We start from the raw sequence: 25,266 nt of genomic DNA on the forward strand, positions 1-25,266 counted from the left end.
CAATTAAAATAAAAAGTATAGTGCAGCTGGTCAGCTTTAAAGCCTGCTCAGATTCAGTTTTACTAGGAACTTAATTAGCTTTCCCACTTTGTTAAAGTGCAGTAAACAAAACATGCTTATATCTAAAGTGCAGCTTAAACAATTTTACTCAACTCCAATGGCGTTGGTTATTTCTTTAGCGCGATAGTCAGGGAAACGCTCTTTCTTTTTAAACGACGACGATATCGTAGTTTGCACCAGATTGCTTTTTCTAGTCGTGCCGGTTAACGTTCAAACTCAGGTGGTGTCGCTTTAGATGCGTTAGCATGTTAGACGTGTTTCCAAGTACATACCCGACCGCTGTTCTGCAGTGTCGGCACACTGCTTTTGTCTTGTCCACTTGTTTATTTCCATCTTCGTATTTTACCCTGAAACCAAAGTGTTCCCAAACGGAGGACTTAAGGTTTGCAGGTGGGTCTTCAGTTCGTCAGGCTCACTTGCCATCTTGTCAAAATGCGAGAATGCGCTGTACAAAGTGAAAGCGGAGATTTACGGTCGGACTCGGTCCGTCACTCAATTATGTCCGTCAGGGAACTAGCTATTTTAAATGGTTCGGCTCGCAAAAATGGAATTAAAATAAAACAAAATAAAATAAAATAATATCCTGCACCCAATAATTCGGTACAGGGTCGTGTCGAACCGAAAGTCGCGTACCGAACGGTTCGACACAAATACATGTACCGTTACGGCCCTATTATTTGCGTCTATGTACATATGTGTGTGTTTTTGTTTGTAGCATGTGTACACCCAGCAAGAGGTTCGGGAGTTGCTGAGCCGCCTGGACCTGGGCAACCGCACCAAGATTGGCCAGAAGGGTTCCTCAGGCCTGTCCAGGGCTGTCTCAGCCTTTGGCATTGTGGGTGAGTACAGTCCCTCCACTCGCTGGTGCAGCAACAAGCATTGTGGAGCACAATGATGGCAACATGTACCTCACCTTCAAAGCACTGGGCCTACATTTGTGCATACTGACCTGGTTTTGCATATTACTGTATAAAAGCCAGAGATGGAAAAACATAAAATAAAAGGAACACCTGGTGGTACATTGTATTTCACTACAATATAGCCCTGCTAACACTACTACTGCCTTTGTGGAGCTTATAATGTTCAGTTTTCAGGTTTCAAAAATTGACCATCAGTGGGTTATTCAGGCGCGACAGGAGCTTTTTCACATTTTATTACTTTTTCTTTTCTTTTGTAGAAAAAATCAGGTCACCAGATTGTAACAATATTGTTTGGGAGTGTTGCCTATAACTGTATAAGTTAAGGTATATACAGTGCCTTTAGTAGAGATCTGTATTCACTTTCAGGGTTCCTGAGGATCCTTAAAAAGTGTTTTTAATGGCATTGAATCAATTTATCTGAAAATTAAGTAGTAGAATGTAGTATTGTAGTTAAAAACAAATATACACTAGGAATGCACCAGTTGTGAAATTCTGGATTGATACGTGGGATGATATGGCCCTAACATAATATCATGATAACTATATTATTGACGATATAACAAATTAGTAAAAGATAAAATATAAATTTACAAACATAGAATTGCAACAAAATGAGTGATATATTTTTACATGTCAACCTAACAGTTTGTCTTTAAATCTTCCGTTAAAACTGAACAATAATGATCTATCTTTTCTTTAGTTTGTGAACAACAACAGTAGCTCGGAGTGAGATTCAGATTCTGTATACAATATTAATAGTTCAACAAAATAAAATCTACTACAAATTACACATTTAAACAGCTCCCAAATACAAAAAATGTACCCAGGGATATATATGTATATACATATATATATATATATATATATATATATATATACAGGAGTTGAAAGGGAGGAGAGGGAGAGATGCTGTGCTGCTGCCAGAGGAGCCGCTGAATGAGTTCCCTCTGAGCGATAAGTCGGTCCGGGGCTGTTCATAAAACATCCAGGACGCCACAGTTTGTTCCACACTACTGAAGCTGCTCCTCTTTTTGGAACCACTGTGGAGTCTGTAATAATTCCGCTTTCAGCCGTACTTGTTGTTGCTGTGGGTAACAGTATGATGTCGTATGTCAGCAAGTTGAAATTTTGCGGGGATCACGATATGAATTTTTCATATCATGTTAAAACTTATACTGGTATTATCGTAAACAAGATGATATGGCACACCCTTAACTGATACTGATGTTTGAAATAACAGTTTGGCTGATACTAGTGTTTTTATATTGTTGTTTATTTAGTTTTTGTTGTTATTTATCCCTCCTTTTGTGCCTCCCTTTTTAAAGTAATTCAGTCCTTCATTACACTACCTTTGAATGAGCACAAATTCAATCGTACACATTTATGAAACAAGCTTTAATAGAACATTAAACATGAAAAACGTCTTTAAAAAACTGCTTCAAGGGCCTTTTTTCTATATATAATAACTGGAGTCAAATGTTTTGGTTTGGGGATGGGAGGGGCAGACAGCATGTTGCCTGTTCCATCATGTGGGTTGCCTTGTTGAGCGTAGTGGCACAGAGACCATTATAATTAAACGCAGTTTTAGCTGTACATTTTATTTTCCAAATGTTGTAGTTCGCCGTACTTCAACATATTGTTAGGTTCGAACCGAAAGCCTTGTACCGAACAGTTCAACATGAATACGAGTATTGTCACACCTTAGTAGTGTCCCTCTTCTATCCTTCTGTTAACACAAGACACGGAGCACAAGTTAGACTTATTTTCTTTTTAGGTCAACTTGTTCTGTCTGTTTGCTACATATATGAAAGCCAGGGTTTGTTACATGAGAGGTTTGTGTAACCGATCACATGTGTAGCTGACTCTGTATGTCCCCCGCCTGCGTGTGTGTGCCAGTGACTGTGTGCAAAGTAATTGGTGTGACTGAGCTGTGAGTGTCACATCCGTACTGCATGACCAGTCTTCAAGTCATGACCTACATTTTGTTCCACATTCTAATACACACAGCAGAAGAGTGTTTGAATTTATCCTGATAGCCTGTCTTGGAGATTTAATCAGGAGCAGTCATTATTGAGCTTTGATAATTCCCCTGTAATTATTCTCTGTATTCTGGACAGGTTATTGGTTGTGGATAATTTGTCTGCCATAGAAACACATATTTGTGAGAAGACAGTTGCGGACATTTAAGAGTTTTCTTCATTTCTGCAAAACATGGTAAAATCAGAATCATGCTGTTATGTTTTTCTAATCAATATTTGCACCTTTCCCAAAAAATAATCAAATTAAAAACCACCTTAATGAGCCAACAAACCAACTTTAATTAAACATAGTACTGTCTAAGGCACTTATTTCTCCCCCAAGAATGACACTAATTAAAATACAGACTTGATGAGCTTATGCAAAATGGCTCTAAACTTTAACTTCCACCTCAGGCTGGGTGATGTGGAGAAAATAAATTATCACAATATTTTTGGCCAAATACCTTGATATCGATATTGCAACGATGTTGTAGGGTTGACTCTGGATCCATCCATCCATCCATTTTCATCTGCTTATCCAGGCTGGGTAGCAGGGGCAGCAGGCTGAGCAAAGCACCCCAGGCATCCCTCTCCCCAGGAACACTTTCCAGCTCCTCCTGGGGGACCCCAAGGTGTTCATAGGCCAGATGAGATATGTAAGCCCTCCAGCATGTTCTGGGTCTGCCCGGGGCCTCCTACCAGTGGGACATGCCCAAAACAGCTCTACCGGGAGGCACCCAGGAGGCATCCTGATCAGATGACCCAATCATGGCAACTTAGTGGAAAAGGTGATCCATATTTTTATTTGAACACGTGCCTTGCAAAAATGTCTGTGCACAGCACCGATAACAAGATTAAGAATCTACAGCTTTGCTAGCAACCCTGTGAGGCTGCACTTAGGCACAGAGGTGTTTTGCTCTGAAGGCTTTTAGAGCAACTTTTACATGCAAACATATTCTTAATAAATAAGCTAGCATGCTGATGTTTAGCAGGTACTGTATTTATCAGGGTTACAATGTAAGTTTAATGTTAAAATGACAAAGATCAAGTATGGTGGCACTTGGGGAAAATGTCAGGGGCTCCCTGAAGTCAGTGGGTTTCTTCTTCTGGAGAGCACGATTGTCTGTACAGAATGTCAGGGCAATCCATCCACTAGTTGTTGAGACATTTCAGTCTGGACCAAAGTGTTGGACTGACCAACTGACCGACTGACTGACTGACTGACATGGCCATCCATTGCAAGTGAGGCTTGATCTACTTTCCATTTTGGCTGGTGTATACATTTCCATTTCTGGCCAAGAAAGAAATACAGGCAATTGTTCACTAATATCGGCAAGGCCTTTCCAGGGAATAATAGTAACACATCTAGGCTCATTCAGCGTCACCATTGAGGCTGCAGATGGGTCGGTCACACTGACACAGACAGATTTTGACTTTGACATCTGCTTTAATAAATAAGATGCTTTTTTTCCACTGTGCCCTAATACCATCTTTGTTCATAGGCTGCTATTTGCCAAAGTCAGTGAGTAATATGGAATAAAAGAGTGTTGGGTACAGTCTATCCTGAGAGCCCTTTTACCTGGCACCTTTTTATTATTGTACCATCATTGTAAGTGTATTTTTATTCTTTCATTTGCCTGTTTTGTCAGTCTGACCCAGCTGTGGCAGGAAGAAACACAATGAACCAACATGGTATTGTCATTCAGCAAAGCTACAAGTGAAAGAATATTAAGTTTGCTCTCATTCAGGACTGTTGCTCGCAAGATGATTGTCAATGCGCTGTGAAAAATCCCTCATATCTGCAAATTTGGATACCGCAACTCATTCGTACTGTAAATCCTTCAGATGCCCAATAGTCACTCACACTCTCAATTAAAGCAGTCTTTAGTCAAGTGGAGCCTGCAAAGAAGGAATGCTTTACACTTTTAGATAAAAAGAAATTCTAGGGTTATTTAGCAGAGCCGTCAATGAAGCCAGAGAAGCACATGTAAGAATGCTACAAAGCCACTCTACATGTTTATCAGAAATTTTACCGTGCTGTTTTTCATTGTTCCTTACACTTGGTGAACACTGTTGCTCTTTGGCAAATGGGGGGATTAAGTAAAATAATATTTTGTAGGTGTGATTATTAGATATGGGTGGTATGGTCGTGCAGTGGTTAGCATTGTTACCTCTCTGCAAAAGAATCCTGGTTCGAACCCGGAGTGGGGGAGCCTTTCTGAGTTTGCTTGCTCTCCCCGTCAAACACGTTCTTGTGGGTGTTGGCCTTAGCCAGGGTTGTCCCTTGTCACTGATCCTGTTTATGATTTTCATGGACAGGATCTCGAGGCACCGCCGGGGAAGGACGAAGGGGTCTGGTTCGGCTTTTCACAGATGAAGTGGTTCTGTTGGCTTCATCACACCTTGACCTTCACACTGGGGCGGTTTGCAGCCAAGTGTGAAGCAGTCGGGATGAGAGTCAGCACCTCCAAATCTGAGGCCACGGTTTTCTGCCGGAAACTGGTGGATTGCCCAGTCTAAGGAGGGGGAGAGTTACTACCTCAAGCGAGGGAATTCAAGGTTCTTGGGGTCTTGTTCACAAGTGAGGGTAGAATGGAGCGTGAGATGGGTCGGAGTTTTGGTACGGCTTCTGCAGAGATGCGGGCGCTGTGCCGGACCATCGTGGTGAAGAGGGAGCTGAGCCGGAAGGCGAAGCTTTCGATTTACTGGTCCAGCTACGTCCCAACCCTCACCTATGATCATGAGCTCTGGGTAGTGACCGAAAGAATGAGGTCGCGGATACAAGCGGCCAAAATGAGTTTCCTCCGTGGGGTGGCTGGGCTCAGCCTTAGAGATAGGGTAAGGAGCTCAGACATCTGGAGGGAGTTGGAGTAGAGCTGATGCTCCTTCACGTTGAAAGAGGTCAGCTGAGGTGGTTTGGGCATCTGATCAGGATGCCTCCTGGGCACCTCTCACAGGAAGTATTTTGGGCGCCTCCCACCAGTAGGAGGCCCCAGGGCAGACCCAGAACACGCTGGAGGGATTACATATCTCATCTGGCCTGGGAACGCCTTAGGGTCCCCCAGGAGGAGCTGGAAAGCATTGCTGGAGAGAGGGACGTCTGGGGGTGCTTTGCTTTGCCTGCTGCGCCCGTGACCCGGCCCCGGATAAGCGGATGAAAATGGATGGATCGATGGACAGATGGATGGATACATTGGCAGTCCATACATTTTTAACCATCAAACAGCCAACTCTGCAATCATGCATCCATCTTGTGCTGCCTGATATTGTGAAAGCTCAGAAGTGTAAACTGGGATCTCTTCCATCCTGAATGTGGCATTATACCCTCTCTCCCTGGTAAACACCCACATCTTTCGTGGTAGAGATATCACGAAAGATGTGGGTAGAGAGTAGAGATATCCAGCTTACATTACTTACAGTTAATTTCCTAGATTTAAGAAAGCTCTCTCCAGAGCTACATAACACATTACACAAACATTTTCGCAGGCTGAATGGTACTCCCTGTCACTCGTAAATTACCTTTGACATATGAAATAGGTGGAGAGCTACTTTAACTTCAGCTTCTATCTACCACCACTTGTCACAGTGGAGCACATACAGTCCATTAGACCCATAATTTACACTTTATATTGTTCCAATAAAAAAAAACGCACGGGTCAAATTTTGCAAACATGAAGCCTGAAATATTTAATTTAGTGGATTAATGTTGAGCCATGTGTTTAAGCTAATTTATTCCTTTATTTAATTGGTTTATGTATTCACTGATTTACATCATACTGTGTGCACCTGCTTGTAGCATTCGGTTTGTATGTGGAGACACGATATGAACCTCGTCACCCTCACTAGTCAGCCTACAGCACAGTGATACTGCGGCATCTGTAATTCTAAAGAGTTTAAATGTACAAGGACTTCTTATTTACTTGCAAAATTGCATCTGTGACACACAATTAGTCTGTCAACAAATTAGTCTCAATGCAGGCATGTGTCTTGCATTCACACTTGCATAAACCACTTGTCTTGATAGGGCAAATATTACTAAACCATTCAGACCATTAAACAAGTACACAGGCATCATCAGCCATCCATTATATATTGAATGTCACGGCTGAGAAAATAAATCATGGAAAACTTAAAAGGAAATCATTGACCATGTTGCATGATAATTTCTGGGTCAGACTTTAATGATGTAAGACTAAATGGATGAGAGCATACAGGTAATATAGTGCAGTATGGTAAACAAACATGCATGATCCATCTCCGCAAATGGATGTGTTTACTTGTTTGTACTGTCAAAGCTGTAGCTGATTTGCAGGCTGCAGAAAGGTTGACCTACTAATCAGCTCCTTCAGACACTTTTTTACCTAACGTTTGTGGCGTCATGTGCAGGTTATGTCAGCGTGGGTTAAGAAAGTACCTTAAACGAAATATTTGGTAAGTTTATTCTAAAAGTTCTTAAATGTGTATGTTTTTTTCTTCACAGGGTTTGTACGTTTTCTGGAGGGTTACTACATTGTGTTGATCACCAAGCGCAGAAAGATGGCTGACATCGGGGGCCACTCCATCTACAAAATTGAAGACACCAGCATGATCTACATCCCCAACGACTCGGTCAGGGTTACACACCCGGATGAAGCAAGGTGCTGTCTCTTTTTTTCACCTGTGGCCCATGTTTTTATCTCTCATAAATTCGTTAACGTGCTATCTCCAGTAATTTCTAAACACATTCACTAGAAAAAACATAATCAGAACTGATATTGTATTTAAGACGTTTGTGAAGCTCAGTCTGACTTGTTGTGCCGGCCCTACACCGAACGACAAATTATTTCGCTGTCACAGACAAATTTCCAACGTCAGAATAAAATCATGAATTGTGCCAGAGTTGTTGCTCCTTCCTGTGATCTTGATCGTTTGGCGTAAGGTCCTCATGAAGCTCAGTCTGATCTTTTATTAACATAAAACGCACCTAATTCAGAGTCAATAAAACTGACAAAAACCATCTTCATCCACCATCCACTGGGGTGGCTGTAGAGGTAGAGCGGGTCGTCCACCAATCGGAAGATCAGTGGTTCGATCCCCGACTCCTCCAGTCTGCATGTCGAAGTATCCTTGAGCAAGATACTGAACCCCCAGATTGCTCCCGATGATGCTTGGGACACACATTGTGTGAGTGTGTTAAAAACTGTGTAGCAGATGGCACCTTGTATGGAAGCCTCGTCCACCAGTGTATGAATCTGTGTGAATGGGTGAATGTGACTGGTAGTGTAAAAGCACTTTGAGTGGTCAGATGACTAGAAAGGCCCTATGCAAATGTAGGTCCATTTACCATCTTGGTTTGTCTTTCAACTGTTCCAACAATCATCAGCTCTGGTTTGGTTGAAATGAAACCTGAACCTGAACTTGCCACATCTAACCCAGTTAGATGTGGCAATATGCTGACTCGATACAAAAATGAAATAATCACTGACTGACTGAGTCGTTGCTCTCCTAGATATGTGCGGATCTTTCAGAATGTGGATCTGTCCAGCAACTTCTACTTCAGGTAAGACAAATTCTCTCACATAACATGTATAAATGATATATTGCATACTGTAGAGATATCTACAAATCCTTGAGGTGCTTGTTGATTTTTCAATTCTGTTTTAATGGTCAAATGAAGAAAAAGACAAACTAGAACATTCGATTTCAGCTCAACACGAGGCTGGCCACGTGCTCAGATGAATACTTCTCACACTTCAAAATGTCTTTACATTATTTCACTTTCGTTTTCCTCTTTCCTATTTTGACAAGTGTGCCCTTGGTTGTCACAAGGAGTCTGTACACAGCTTGAAGAATTTACTGAATATGGCAGAATGTGAATATTTCAGTGGCACGTGCTAAGATTATTTTTTTGCTTTTTGTCTTTATTAGATAGAACGGCTTGAGAGTGAATGGGGCGGGGGAGAGAGAGTGGGAATGATATGCAACAAAGAGTGGCAGACTGGAATTGAACCTATAGCTGTGGCAAGGACATAGCTTATTATATTGGGTGCCCGCTTTACACAATGCGCTACTAGGTGCTCCATGAGTATAAAATTATGAGAAGGTGTACATGCGTATTTTGGTCACTGCTCACAGTCTTGTCTGACATGCACATACTTGATGTTTTCTGTTGTTTAACGTGGTGAAATCGTCTAAAACACTATTTCTGTGGTTTGGCCGAATCGTAAATTCACGGTCATGAAATTCCTAGAAAAGTTATGAATTTAGGAGTAACTATTTTCCAGGTCCGGAAATGGTTGGAATTAGCAGAATGATTTGGAAAAGTTTTCAAGATACATAGCTTCTGCTGTTGTTTCAAACAGTGTTTCAACTGGTCCAAACGCAGGGTCCAGATTTCTCCCTAGTCATTAGTTCAAGGTCCACACAGTTTAACCCTTCGAAACCTGAGCAAATTGGCTTAATTTCATTTAAAAACATGGGAAGAAGGCAATGAGCAAAGAAAGGAGAAATGACCCCAAAAATTAGCAAGAAATTAGTAAAAAAACAAATTAAAAATGAGAAAAGAAAGAAAGTTAAAAACAAACAAAGAAATGACCTTGAAAGAGTGCCTAAAAATTATAATAATTCTGTAACATAATTTTAAAATGTAATAATTCTGTTTATTTATATTTATTTTTTTTGCAATTTTCCTCAACAAGTTGCTCATTGATTTTTTTACTCATGTTTTTGAAAACAATCACACCAATTTTCTCAGGATTCAAAGGTTGAAATACTTGCGAAAGGCGTATGAAAGCAGCACAAGAAAAGTGATGTTGCCCCAGTTTACAAAGGGTTAATATATTCAACATCATACTTGGGTTTTGCTGTGTCATCGAGTCAGTTTGCTGTCTCTGTCAAGTAGCTGTCTGTTAGTCACTCACTCTACAGCAGAAAACGACACTAAATTAAAGTGTTTTTTACTTGACACTTTTTTTTTTTAAAGATTTTTTTTTTGGCCATTTAGCCTTTAATGGACAGTTCAGGTAAGTGTGAAAGGGGGAGAGAGAGAGGGGGGGTGACATGCAGCAAAGGGCCACAGGCTGGAGTCGAACCCGGGCCGCTGCGGCAACAGCCTTGTACATGGGGCGCCTGCTCTACCACTAAGCCACCAACGCCCCTTTTACTTGACACTTGACACTTGACACGTGTCACTTGCGGTCCATTCAGAATGGACCTGCGACCCACTTTTAGACCCAGACCCACCAGTTGGGAACTACTGGTTTCAAATGTATTCACAAAAATCCTGAAATACTGTATGTCTAATGTTACGCAAAATAATACTAATTGAAAAGCTAGTGCTGCACTGCTAACTGTTGAAATGTCACTAGTATCACGTGTTACACATCAGCAAATGCAGCTTGTTGGTGGCATGCATGGCTAACGTAAGCTAGTACTAGAAATTTGCTTATCCGCAAATGCTGGGAAAGTGCGTGTTTAATAGTTAATGGCTTCCGAATGACAAATACAATGTATTGCTCAAGAGAAAAGCAAACCTTAGCCATCCTAGGATCCACAACAGCAGAATAGTGGCCAAATGTGTGTGTGCCTTTCCGCGCTTTCCGCTCATTTTTGGACAGTATAGGCTGTACATGTTTTGAATTTTTTCTATCCTCTGTACCCTGCAGCTACAGCTATGACCTGAGCCACTCGCTGCAGTACAACCTGACTTTGCTGCAAAGGCCTTATGACCTGTGGTTGTCACCAAATGCTGCCGCTGAGGAAGAGGTGCACACGCAGAGCAAGCAGGACTGCTTCGACATCTTTGAAGATGAGGGTCTACCGACACAAGGTGTGTGGAAGTTAATCAATAGCTCTTATTATTGTTTTCTGATTGGTTTCCATAGTCAGAGGCATCAATGCAGCTTGTCTTGAAGACTATTAAAAATCCAATGAATAACTTGACTCACCGTGGCTGTGTCCTGTCATTTATGCCATGTGTATTTGTAATATAATAACATAAGCTCTTGTTCCGCAGCCGCAACACCTCAGCTTTTTTTTCCTTTTGTTGCTTTCTAAATGATAATTTGGTCTGATCCCATTTCAGTAAAATGATCCAAAGGTTTAAAGTGTTCCTGCTCTTCTGTCACAGTGGTTTATGGCCTCCAGAATGAGCCGTACTACAAGTACGTGTGGAACGGGAAGCTGCTGGAGCGAGTCAAGGACATAGTGCATCATCACTGGCTCATGTATATAATCCACGGCTTTTGTGGCCAGTCCAGTATCCTTTGAGCTTTATCAAGTCAGTTTTGTTTGTTCACCGTGTCTATGTGTGCCTGCTTTTGTTGGAACGATCCACTTGTTGCTTTGAGCTTTAAAAGAAACTAAAAAAAAAATGTCCAGAAATAACAACCCCTAGCAGCATTAACCGATTTGATTGATGGTACACTTGCAGAAGACACAACTTCATCTCTCGCAAGGTTGTTCTTTGTCGGCACCTCCCCCTCATCTCTCAGCTTCAGCATCACTTGTTGAACTGCGCTCGGCCTCCATCGCAGCACGTGGATCACACTGTGAGCGAGAGTGTGTGATTCACCACAGAGCCACAGAAGTGATTTGTGTTTGTTCTTAGGGCTTTAGCAAAACAAGTATTGTGGCAATTAAGCAATGGTTATCAGGTATGTAAACACCGGCACTTGCATAATCTCTCCATCTGTTATCTGCGGGGAAAAGGCAGCAACGTCGTGCATATTTAATCCAAATAAGCCATGTGTGTTTTTTTCTTTTGGGACTGAAGACAAATCCCATGTTTGGACATGCATTCACACTTTTTTTTTTTGTTCGTTAGATTTTCTTTTTGTCTTTCATTTCAGTTCTACTGTAGCGTTTGCTTCGAGGTTTTGACTAGACACAAGCTGCATTCTGGGGATTAGTACTGGTCTCCACATGAATAATTTCCTCTGGATTTTTTGAGAAGCTGTTGTAGTATTGATGCATGGGTTACTGCTGCAGAGGGGCTTTGGGCCTGAGTAAACAGTTTGATTTATTATGGTAAAAGTCTGCCTTAGGTTCAGGTTTCAGATTTCAATCATTTACCTTCAAGTCTGCTTTGCATAAATCACATTAAGCAGTGTAAAATATGTTTTATGTTTTTGCCTTTCAGTGAAAAACAAGTTAGTCTTTTATTTTTTATCTGTTATTTATTATTCATGAACTGATAGTTTTATGCTAGCTTTTGTGTATTTGTGTAGCACTGAGCCAATAAGTTATGGTGCACTGACCAGATACCTTAATGCAATGGCGGATTATGTGGGCCCATGGGTATAGATATGCTAAAGGCCCCACTACCTCTACTGTATAGGAGCAAGAAACATGGACTTTATAGTTGTTTGGCCTCTTTTTGTTTTTGTTTTATGTCACTTCATAGTTGTTTGGCATCTCTCTGGTGTAATTTTATGTCCCTTTGAAGTAAGTTTGTGTCTTTTGTGGTCGTTTTTTGTCTCTTTGAAGTAATTTTGTGTCTCTTTGTCATCATTTTGTGTCTCTTTGAAGTTTGTGTCTCCTTGTGGTTGTTTTGTGCCCCTTTGTCATCGTATGTCTCTTTGAGGTAATTTTGTGTCTTTCTTTATCTCTTTGTAGTTATTATGTGTCTCTTCGAGATAATTTTATTTCTCTTTTAAGTCATTTTGTGTCTTTTTTTTAATTTTTTTTGTCTCTTTGAGGAAATTTGCGTCTCTGGGGAAATTTTGTGTCCCTTTGTCATCATTTTGTGTCCCTTTGAGGTAATTTTGTGTCTCTTTGTAGTAATTTTGTGTCTCTTAGTTGTCATTTTGTGTCTCTTTGAAGTAATCTTGTGTGTCTTTGTCTTCATTTTGTGTCTCTTTGCGCTAATTTTATGTCTCTGAGGTAATTTTGTGTCTCTGTCGTCATTTTGTGTCTCTGTTGTCATTTTGTGTCTCTGTGAGGTAATTTTATTTCTCTTTTAAGTAATTTTATATCTTTTTTGGACGTTTTTTGTCTCTGTTATCATTTTGAGTCTCTTTGAGGTAATTTTGTGTCTCTGAGGTAATTTTGTGTCCCTTTGTCATCATTTTGGGTCTCTTTTAAGTAATTTTGTGTATCTGAGGTAATTTTATGTCTCTCTGTTGTCATTTTGTGTCTCTTTGTTGTCATTTTGTGTCTCTTTGAAGTAATTTTGTGTCTCTTTGTCATCATTTTCTGTCTCTTTGTTGTCATTTTGTGTCTCTTTGTAGTCATTTTGAGTCTCTGAGGTAATTTTGTGTCTCTCTGTAGTCATTTTGAGTCTCTTTGAGTTAATTTTGTGTCTCTCTGTAGTCATTTTGAGTCTCTTTGAGGTAATTTTGTGTCTCTGTAGTCATTTTGAGTCTCTTTGAGTTAATTTTGTGTCCCTCTGTAGTCATTTTGAGTCTGTAGTCATTTTGAGTCTCTTTGAGGTAATTTTGTGTCTCTCTGAGGTCATTTTGAGTCTCTTTGAGTTCATTTTGTGTCTCTCTGTAGTCATTTTGAGTCTCTTTGAGTTCATTTTGTGTCTCTTTGTCATCATTTTGAGTCTCTTTGAGGTAATTTTGTGTCTCTGAGGTAATTTTGTGTCCCTTTGTCATCATTTTGTGTCTCTTTTAAGTAACTTTGTGTCTCTTTGAGGTAATTTTATGTCTCATCATTTTGTGTCTCTGAGGTAATCTTGTGTCCCTTCGTCATCATTTTGTGTCTTTGAGGTAATTTTGTGTCTCTTTGTCATCATTTTGTGTCTCCTCGTGGTTGTTTCGTGTCTCCTTGTGGTTGTTTTGTGTCTCTTTGTGGTTGCTTTGCCCCTTTTTGTAGTTACTTTGTGTTTCTTTGCAGTTCCTTTGCATCTCTTTGTGGTCTTTTTTATCTCTGAGGTTGTTATTATTAGTCTGTTCTTGGTCAGTACGTGTTAATTTGAGTGACATTTTGCAGGTGAAGGCCAGGGGGGTCCTGTGACACCTTGGGCCTCTGGGCCTGTGCCTGGGTGGGTCTGTTCAGTAATTGATCCATGCTTTATTGTCCATGCTTTATTTGTTCTGGACTCCGTCCTGCAGGTTGACAGAAGATAAAATCATAGATACTACATAGTAAAACATCTGAGCAACACGTAGCTTCAAGTCACAATTCGCACATGGACATACACTCCTTCTGACAGTGGCTCCCTATGGCACAGCTCCTGTAGCCAAAGTCCTGCATTACCTGTTAGTGTTAAGAATCTTACAATCTCCGGGGAACATTGAGTCTTGGATCAGACACTATTTTCTGTATCTTTTTTCTAATAATAGACAGCTCATAGATTGTTAATAGGAGCGAGTGCTTTTTAACCCCCATAATTTTCATAGCAGTCTGTACCAGACGAGCAATTTGTGATTTCAACTGTACAGACGAGTTACCATACCAGGCTGAAATCACGTTTCTGAGAAGACACACTGTGGTGTCACACAGCATGCTGTCACAGTGACATGGCGTGGTGCTTTGAGTTTAGACAATTGCTGGAAACAGTTTAGCCTTCATTGATGTTTTTCTGAGCATGAGAGGACAGATGGGTGCAATAAGAGGAGACTCAGCGGATACAGTAAAAGCAAGAATTTGAAGCAGATGAGACACTGAAGTAGGCAGGAATAAAAGAAGAAACATTTGAAGAGGTAATAAGTGGGGAAGAGAGACATTGGGCCTCGTTAGATATCCCTAAGCAATCATGTAGACACAGATTAAGAACTTCTCTAGGATACATCAATTTGTTATTTCCCAAATGTTAATACTGCAGACAAGACTAAAATTTATATGTAATTGGACTTGTTTTTGGAGTGATGCTGTTGAATTCCAAGGCTACTGACACAAGTGATGTTAAGGAAAACACTAAATACTTTAATACGGTTTGCTTGATATAACATAAAAGATATCGTGGGGAAATTAAGTTTTTCACTCCGTTGTCATATACACACAGGCCCAAAATACACACTCATGCGTTCAATGGAGAGATGTCAGAGTGAGGGGGCTGCCCATGGACAGGCACCCTGTGCAGTTGGGGGTTTGGTGCCTTGGTCAACCCTCTGGTTCCCAAGACTTCTACATAGGAACTGTATCACTGTGCAGAAGGCAGCGTGCAAAACTACTAAAAAGAAAAATATTTTCCCATTCAAATGTCAAAAGTTATCCGAATTTATTGACGTCCTTCTCCAGTGTTAATACAGTGGTTTTATCAAAGTCTACAAGGTGTTTTCACAGTTAGTTGTAACTTCCTGTCTGGGTTAAGATGGGGGATTTGCCCTCCATCATTCTTAGCTCAACACGTCACAGCCCTCTGACGTGTGGGCTGAGCTACTGCTGCCCAATGCTCAGTGCTTTTCAGCAAATGGCAAATGGCAGACTACAGCGCAACATCTCCATGAGTTTGCTTTTCATTTCAAATTACAAATGCTTCTTTTTTTAACATACATGTACTGTTAAGTTTATTAAGAACAATGATGGTATCAGTAATGTCAGTAATAATTTGAATAGTGTGTATGTTTAGTTCCCACTGATTTAAGATGCAAAACATTTTTTTAATGAGGCCCAATACAAGAAAGTGGTTAGGGTGGAAAGGGGGCTGCTAAAATAAAGACAAAATCTAATATTATAAATTGAGAACTATGGTGTATATGCATATATAGTATGTGTGTGTGTACAGGTGATTGTGTAATGCTGTCAGTGGTGTATTATTGTTCCTCCTTCACCCACCCACTACAGAGCTTCTTATCTATGGCCGACCAGTTCACATAACTCTCATCGCCAGGCGCTCCAGCAAATTCGCCGGGACCCGCTTCCTGAAAAGAGGAGCCAACTGCGAGGTACAGCAGTTGCTGAGGCAACAGGGAAGAATAGAGAGCGGAGGCAGGGCTGAGGGCCACCGGGATGATTGAGATGACTCAGGGTGATCGCAGGGGGTTAATATGACCCGCTGCCTCTTCCTTGAGTATGCATGAGTGTTTGTGTGGGTGTGTGGTAGGAACAAATAGATTTCCTCTTTCTATTTGGACTGTCATCCTGAAATTAGGTTGGATGCAATTTTCACAGTTTACTGCTATTGAGGGCAAAGCAGTAGTGTTTTTCTTTTTAAATTGTAACTGTTTTTCATTGTAGCATACTGTCTGATGGGTTTTATCATGACAGACAGTCGTCACCTCTCACAGCAGGAAAAGGACGGATGAAATTAATAATGTTCATAATGGCTCTGCTCCATTTAGATGTGTCAATAAGTCCGGTCAGTGGGCCAATCTGCACAGCAACAGAGCCCTGAAACTAGTGAAGCTAAAGCAAATGCAGCCCTCGTGAATATGATGTTAAATGGTCTTGTCTTTGAATTGCTCAAAAAAAAAAATCTAAACATCTACAAGCATGGACAATATAGCTCCATCCGCTGATGAAGATCATGTAATATGATGGAAAGCTCCAGAGCAGCTGCTAAATGAACCGTTTGTTGAGCTTGTTTTTTTTTTTACCCTTGTTCATGGTTTCTTTGTGTTTTTCTGTCATTTTCAGGGGGACGTGGCTAATGAGGTCGAGACAGAGCAGATCGTCCATGACGCCTCGGTTATGTCTTTCACAGCAGGAAGTTACTCCTCGTACGTCCAGGTGCGAGGTTCAGTGCCGCTCTACTGGTCCCAGGACATTTCCACCATGATGCCAAAACCCCCAATACGATGTAAGACTCTTGCTAAACACCAGATTTCTTTCTTTCTTTGTTCATCATTCTTTGTTGTCCAGTATTCAGATAACAAGCATTACTTGTTAAACTGTTTATCTCAGAAAAAAAGGGAATACTTAGGGCTGCCCCCGACTAAGAATTTTCCTAGTTGACCAATAGTCGTCATTTAGGGCCATTAGTCGACTAGTCGCCCACATTTTTTCGATATTAATTTGATTATTAAATGATATATTTTGGGCGGGGCAACACAATGGTTTGAGTTGAAGGTGTGAGAAAGAACAGTATCAGTAACATTGTTAACACTGTGCTACATTACAGAGAAATACAAAACCGTACTAATGAACCTTCATTAATATAGGCCTATATTTTATCTACAAGTGCACGTCACACACTGAGCGAGCCGCCTGTTAATGACGCTGTCGGCAAAGCAGTAATGATTGTGCTAAGTGGCTAATGGGCATGTAGCTACTTCCATGTTTCAGATGATACGTCATGTTTGTAGTCTACCAATGAAGATGAGTTTACATATCACCTTGGGTTCGTCCTTCACCTTCTCAAAATGATCCCACACTTTGGATTTCCTGCCCGACATGTTATTAACTTGCCTGTGTAATAATCGCAGGTACCAGCCCTGGAAATTAGGGGCTGTACACATGCCGCGTCTTTAACCCCCTTGAAAACACAAGGTTGGGCGCTGGGCACAACTCTTGCCTATCGTCTCTCGTCTATCATCTGTGGGACAGATGTAAAGCTCTGGGTAGCCCTGCACTAAAATGATCAACTTTTCCGTATTTATCAGACTGAATATTTACGGAAGAAGGGAATGATGTCAACTCTGATTGGTTTGTAACGTGATTCGCTTCATTAGAGTTTCACGTTTATTTTTTGTATTGTTTTTTTCTGTGACTAAGCGACCAATGAAATCTTGCCGACAAATGACCTTTTTGGTCGACAAACGTTTGGTCGACTATTAGGGGGCAGCCTAACTTTAAAGGAAGACTTCACCCCCTGATTGACCATGTGTATATCAATTACTCACCCCTTGTTACGTTGAACTTGTGAAGAAAACTTTGTTTTTCTCGCATGCCTCCAGTGAACAAAGAGCTCATAAACAGAATATTATTGATGAATGGAAGTCACAGGGGTCCGTGTTTGACGACAGCAAAACCCTATCAAAACATGGGTTTACAAACTCTCACACAACTCGTGCAGAACAATCCAACTCTCAGTTATCCAGTCGTATGCTCAGTACTTTCCAAACAGACAACCTTTTTTGACTGGGAACTGAAACTTATCTATGCTCTCTTCAGACTCCACTGACAAAACTGTTATGTCACTTCGCTTAGCACTGGAGCTGCTGGTCCACCACTGCCTCTATTGGTAGTTTGTTTGTATTATTGTGTGACTTTGCTGAATCTGATCTAACCCTTTAAAACACCAAAGCCACGCAATAATACAAACAAACTGATGCACATAAGAAAACTAAAGTTTTCTTTAGAAATTCAGCATAACAGGGGGTGAGTAATGAATATACAGATAATCATTTGGTGGGTGAAGTATTCTTTTAAGGAGCACAGCATTTGCTTTATAATGGAAAAAGTAGAGCGTTGACAAGGTTACCCAGGGTTTGTTTGAAAATGTTTCTCATACCCAATTTGCCCTGATACATCAAGACATACAAGAATATCCTCTCTCAACAGTTAGCCATACAGTGCCACAGTAGGTATGTACCTCTTTATGTTTATAATGCTCAGTGTATTCATCTTTAAGTAGTCACCTAGGACCAGAAATAACGCTGTAGGGTTAGGGACAGAGGAATAATGTAATTGGAAAAAATGCATTAAAATAGGAGAGTGGCTTTATACCTGGACCATTCTTCTCCACCACTGGGCCAGAGATTTAAAAAAAATGAAAATGAAAAAGGTGAAGGCAGGACACCCCCCTCTTGGTTCTCATCTCTGTATTCATTCTCTTGTCTCATTATGAGCAGGATAAAAACACAAATCCAGGGCCAGAGGGAGGTGATCGGTTCCCTGAGACTGATCACATCGGGTGTGTGTGTCTGTGTGTGTTTCCGGTGTGTGTGATATTGGTGCTTGCATGTGTACAATACCTGTATTAAATCATAATCTTTTCCCCCCAGTTTGCCCTTTAATTCATCCTCAGATGGCATTTTACTTGTGTGAGATAGAGACACTGAGCGTGTCTCTGAGATCCATCCGTGCATGAACTTACCTCATCATCCTGCTCCCGCTTTGATCCTTAAAGACAGTCCTTATCTGACATTTCCCAAATGTTGCTTAATTCTTGCAGCGTCAGGTTGTTTGCGGTTTGACACAGTTTGCCCTTGGTATTGCTGTACTTGGTTCACTTTCTCTTTTAGATTATGTTTTGCATCATTACTATTATTTGTTTTTTCTTTTTGTTTTCTTACGCTGTAAAGTGGCCACTACATTAATCCAAGTTCTTATTATTACTATTATTATTATTGTTATTATTATTATTACAAGAGTGGTTTTGATCTGCTCATCTAACCCTGGGCAAGAAAGGGAATGGAGGCATTTCCCAAGATGTCTATTATTTTTCCTTTAAACGTACATGCTAATGTCATTTTGGTTAGATGCTGGTGTGAGCCTTACTACTGCTTACCAAACACTGTCTGCCAGTGTCACTATCTGCCGTTAATCAGACATATACAGTGACACACTCGTTCATAAGCCAATAAAAAAAGAGACCTTTCTGATTTATTTGCCAAAGACTTATAATTAGGAAAAAATGCATTTAAAAAATCACATTGAAGTTATTTTTGACTGCAAAAGGGATGACTAATTGTTATTTCAGTTGGACTTGCACCTACCTGCACTTTCTCAGACATCTCAGTAAACCCCTTGGCTCTACCACTTAGCTCTCACCCCGCTGTTTTCCATAGGGCGAAGTGTACATGGCCTTCCAAATGGAGGTTTTTCAGAGGCACTCTCCACACTCTCCAAACCAAGTGTTGTGAGAAATAATTAGCAAGATGGCTGCACAAGCCAACAAAAGAAAACCACAAATATATTTTCTTTGTCAATAAACAGTTAAAAAATTACGATAACCATCGGATTATCTTAGTTTAATGTCGTTTCAGCGCATTGTAGTCCATTTCTTAATAACAAGCATAAGAGTGAAATCACTAGTGGTATGCTTGATGAAAAAACTGTATAGTTATGCTGACATTGGCTCACAGAACATCTGATGTTGGGGTAATAATAAAAACAATATTGTTAAATTAGGTTGTAATTTAACTCATGTCATTATTGCATCCACTATGGCTTTACTCTTTTTATCTCTTAACAACTGTTTAAACTCAGGAATCTTGGAAGAATAAACTCAAATCAGTCTGTAACTTTTAAATGATTTATACATGATCAACAAAGTAGAACATTATAAAGGTGGAAAGTCCTATACCACTCACATGAGTCCTCTCTTTGTCCTGCCTGGCATGTTTGGAGGGGAAAAAGAGAGTCACAGGTCTGATGGGTGGAGTTTTATAATCTTGGGGGGAGTGGTCTAGTCAGGAGTGACAGTCTGATGCAGGTGGGAGACTCAAGAGTTAACACTGATATCTTAGTAGCTAACTAACCAGTACATTGTTGTTGCTGATTTGTGCATGACAGTTTTGCAGTTTGACATATTTGCATGTTTCATTCCCCTCCTTTGATGGCATATGACTCTGAAAATTAACTAATGTTTAGCAGCAAACTTGGGTAGGGGGAACAAGGGAAGGAGCACAAGTTGCTATGGTTAGCCGACAGAGTACCGCTAGTGGCCTGGAAATTATGCGGTTTTCTTGTTCATCTGATGAGTTGTTTGATCAACTGATGACACCTGAGTTGTGAAGGAATACTTGTATATCTCAGATAAATGCCAAATGTCATTGTGATAATACCATTATTGCCAAGGTCGTCTCTGTTTACGTGAACTCCATTGATGACGATGCTGATGACGTATAAGCGGGGGAAAAGTCAACCGCTACCCCATGTTACGCTGTTCTGAGGGGCAAAATGGCACATGAAATGAGATTTGTCCTTGGAGTATCACGTCAAATCATGTCCATTTCATTTACGTATGGAGCCCAATATCACAAATTTGGCCCGAGGGGCTTTACAAGGTGGACAGCATATGAGAGCCTTAGGCCTTGATCACAGTAAAAGGATTTTAGCAGTTAGAGGCGGCTTTTTGTAATTGTTTTTAATGGTTATTAGGGATGCACCGAATATTCGGTAACCGAATATATTCGGCCGAATATTGCAAAAAAACACACATTCGGTATTCGGTGGAATAAGTTAAAAGCAAGGCCGAATAATAGCAGCACAGTTTTGATAACCCAATCAAACAGCGTGCCGTGACGGGCGGATTAAAATGTTGGCAGTGTGGCGATCCATCTGTCACCGCACTCGCATTTGCGACTAAAAATAGTTTTGAGCGAGCAAAATAGGCTTAAATCATTCAGCACGCTGTGCAAGCAGCCTACAGATTTCAACCAGCAGCAGAAACAAAAGGCGAATCCCACCGATTGTGGGTTGAACGGGGGTCACAGACACAGACAGTAATGTATTCCTGTCAAATACGGCAGCCATCGGCTTACCGGCGACGGAGAAGTCGGTTCCAATAATATCCTCTTCTTGGCGTCATGACTGCCCAAAAGTACCTGAACAGCCGAGCCAGCCGAACACAGGTATGTGACGTGTCAGAGGAGAAACGAGCTGTTCACGGCCCACAAACCTCACCACACTTTAGGGACTGTTCGTTACTTATGAAGGGACTTGTCAGGGGAGGAGGGTGGCTGGTTGATTGTTATTTTATTTATTTATTTTATTTTGATCCCCCCTATGTTCATCACTGATTGATGCTGTTTTTGAAGTATGAATAAGTTAATAAGTAATTTATTCCATTGAAATATCATTGATGTATTATAGAAAAGTGATTTATCTTTTTATAAATGACAAAAGGCACATCTGCCTCATTTTCACTGTGATATCATGATACTACTCAGAACCATGATATTTTCATTGGTATCGTACAGTGGGATCCAATTTTGGTACCGTGACAACACTAATCTGGAGGGGGTTCATCTGCAAAAACTAATGAAAAACTAAACAATGATATTCGGTATTTGGTACTCGGTATTCGGCCAAGCGTTTAATATTATTCGGCTTCAGCTTCGGCCACAAATTTTCATTTCGGTGCATCCCTAATGGTTATCAAACTTTTTGCCCACTGTTTTTGTGTGCACCGCACCATGTGTTCCTGCACTCCAGGTGCCTGGTGTTTTGGCCGAAGCGCTCTGAACTTCTCAAGTTGAAAAAACTTTATCTCAGAGCGAAAGTGCCCGACATCATCCCCGCTTTTCTTTTTATTCGACTGGGGCCTTAGATTGCCACTTCAGATGCGGAAAAACTTCTGTGGAAGAAACCTCAGGATAGAGCAACTGAGGAGGGATCCCTTTCCCTGGATGGACAGACATGCCCTAGATGTGTGTGCAGAATAACCAACATAATGAAATTCTGTTATACACAATCCGTCACCTTAAGTGTCATGAAGCTGCCATAAAGCCACAGCTTTTCAAAACCAGGTGCAGCCAGGTGATTGGGATGCTGGCTGCATAGACTGACACCTGTTAGACAAATCTAGGTCAGTGTGCGACGTGTCTGTGCTTTCAGAGTCCTTATCACATCATGTATCACCCGCTCCCTCCATAACTGTCAAGACTCACTGTTACATAAGTGCGTATATATAATGTCTTTACGACTGCTTTGGAGTGGGCAAATGTCTTGGTTGTGATGAAGATGACCTTAATTGGATGTCTCTCCTTCATCCTCATCATCATTATCAACATTTCCTTCCTGAGATACATTAGGAATGTTATAGTGTTTATAGTGATGTAAGCTCTGATCTACCTGGAGGCTCTGAGGACATGTGCATTAGACACAATGATGATGACATAGTGGAGTGAACTTGAAAACTATGTTCTGGAGCTCCTGTTTGTATTGTCAGTTTTTTAGTTGCCAGTCATACGATCTGACTTATTTCCCATAATCTTTCTTCTGGTTGCTTCACTGGTCCAATTTGATGGCTGGCTGCAGGTGTGGCGCGTCGCTTGCCTGATATCAGAAAGAGTTGTGAACTCGTTACACTCCGTTTTCATCTCCAGTCTGACATTGCCTCCTCTCTAACCAATTTCCGTGGAGGAGGGGGATTTGTTTTCCCCTAACCAATTACTGGAGACAGACGTATCTGCCTGAATGTGACATCATTCTAAGTCTACACTGATGCGTTGCCATGCCAACATACTGGTTGTGCTGGGGTTTAAAGAGTGGAGTGGAGCGAAGTCAAACAAACTAAGATGTTGGGTGATATTGAGATATATATAGTGTATGTAATCAGTAGACTCAGTGGAGTGTCTGGGCTTAAAAGCCAGCTCGACAATGGCATCAGTCCCTCCCGTGGCACTGTTGGCTTAGTGCTAATCCTCCCACAGCACTAATTGGATTTATTGTTTCAAAACCAAGAAACAGCTGTGTCATGTCATAATGCCAGAAGAATCACTCAACTTGGTAAAGTGGGTGGATTCAAAGCTCTGAACCCAGGCGAGGGCTCCACAGGAGGGTCAAATTGAGGCAGTAAACATGGCTTTAGAATAAAATATGAATAGAAGAATATAAATGGAACTAAGTGCATGAAGACTCTGGAGCGCCTGGTCCTGTCTCGCCTCCGCCCCGCAGTAGGCCCTTCAATGGACCCGCTGCAGTTTGCCTACCAGCCTGGCATTGGGGTGGACGATGCCATCATCTTCCTCCTACATAGAGCTCTTTTCCACCTGGAGAAGCCTGGAAGCTCTGTGAGAATCATGTTCTTTGATTTCTCCAGCTCTTTCAACACCATACAGCCTGCACTTCTGAGGGACAAACTGGAGCACATAGGGGTGGCTAATCACCTCACATCCTGGATCCTGGACTACCTCACGGACCGGCCGCAGTATGTCAGGACCCAGGATTGTGTATCAGACTTGGTTGTCTGCAGTACGGGGGCCCCGCAGGGGACGGTGCTGGCACCGTTCCTCTTCACCCTCTACACTGCAGACTTTTCATACCACACCCCCACCTGTCAACTGTAGAAGTTCTCTGACGACTCTGCCATTGTCAGCCTCATCACAGATGGGGACGACAGGGGGTACAGAGAACTGAACCAGGACTTTGTGGACTGGTGCCTGAGGAACCACCTTTAGATCAACGCGGGGAAAACCAAAGAGCTGATGGTGAATCTCCGCAGGCGCAGACTCCTCCCCCCAACACCGGTGAACATCCAGGGAAAGGACATTGAGATGGTGACATCTTATAAGTACCTGGGTGTTCATCTTAACAATAAACTGGACTGGACTAATCACATAACAGCACTGTACAGGAAAGGCCAAAGCAGACTCTACCTGCCGAGGCGGCTCAGGTCTTTTGGAGTGCAGGGGGCACTCCTGAAGACCTTCTTTGACGCTGTGGTTGCGTCAGCCATCTTTTACGGAGTGGTCTGCTGGGGCAGCAGCGTCTCGGCTGCAGATGGGAAGAAACTGGACAAGCTGATCAAGAAGGCCAGCTCTGTCCTGGGATGCTCTCTGGACTCTGTGCAGGTGGTGGGAGAAAGAAGGATGATAGCCAAGCTGTCATCTCTGAGGACTAATGACTTCCATCCTCAGCAGGAGGAGATAAAAGCTCTGGAGAGCTCCTTCAGCGATAGACTGATTCACCCAAAGTGTGTGAAGGAACGCTATCGCAGGTCCTTCCTGCCTGCTGCTGTCAGGCTACATAACCAGCACTGCTCACAGTAGACTGCACCATGGACACTTTATTGACACTTTATTGACACTATGGGCACTTTATGGACACCACAGCTGTCTGCTGTTTTGCACATATAATCACTTGAACTAGATGTGCTCCCTTTATCCACTGCTCATTTTCATTCACTGCTGCTCATTATTATCCACTTCCTATTATTTTCATTATTATTATTATTATTGTTATTGTTATTTATCGCCGTCTCTTGTATTTTTGTACTTATTTGCATGCCTAGTTATTTAAGTTTTTTAAGTTTAATTTTGAAATCTTTAATCTGACTCTTTCTCCTTGACTGCTGTAACAGTGGAATTTCTCAATTATGGGATCAATAAAGGTGTATCTTATCTTATCTTATCTTATCTTAAAAACCCTAGTCTCGCTCACCAGACCGGTGCGCTTGCAAAAATATTGCCGGGGGGGAAACAGGTTTTGGTGTAACACGCCCACAAAAATATCGCCTACAGGACGCGAACCATGGCAGAAAAATGGCTACATCCCCGCAAGATCAAACACAGCAAAAGTTAGTAAAGGATGTGTTGATAACTGCAACCGGAGGTGGTAGGGCGGGACTTCAGCGGGTGGCTAGTTCCGCCCAATGAGAGGCTGATCTATGCAGCGAACTTCCGCCCACTCAGACTAATAAAACCCAAATTGATGAGTGCATTTACGTGAACATGAATAACCCACTTATGAGGCTTAACCTGGTTAGGATTGTATTCAGGTTATGATGTTTA

General features: G+C 41.5%; 1 protein-coding gene across 1 annotated transcript in view; it reads left to right on the forward strand.

Moving 5' to 3' along the window:
- fig4a (FIG4 phosphoinositide 5-phosphatase a) overlaps nucleotides 1-25,266 on the forward strand; it is a 106,878-nt gene that overhangs the window by 8,440 nt on the left and 73,172 nt on the right. The window contains exons 4-10 of the mRNA XM_033649039.2: nucleotides 776-899; nucleotides 7,479-7,635; nucleotides 8,487-8,537; nucleotides 10,642-10,805; nucleotides 11,106-11,234; nucleotides 15,710-15,810; nucleotides 16,502-16,664. Coding sequence (XP_033504930.1) covers nucleotides 776-899; nucleotides 7,479-7,635; nucleotides 8,487-8,537; nucleotides 10,642-10,805; nucleotides 11,106-11,234; nucleotides 15,710-15,810; nucleotides 16,502-16,664 — 889 coding nt within the window. The remainder of the gene's footprint in view (nucleotides 1-775; nucleotides 900-7,478; nucleotides 7,636-8,486; nucleotides 8,538-10,641; nucleotides 10,806-11,105; nucleotides 11,235-15,709; nucleotides 15,811-16,501; nucleotides 16,665-25,266) is intronic.

This window comes from Epinephelus lanceolatus, chromosome 13 (assembly GCF_041903045.1).
Source record: "Epinephelus lanceolatus isolate andai-2023 chromosome 13, ASM4190304v1, whole genome shotgun sequence".
NCBI lineage: Eukaryota > Metazoa > Chordata > Actinopteri > Perciformes > Serranidae > Epinephelus > Epinephelus lanceolatus.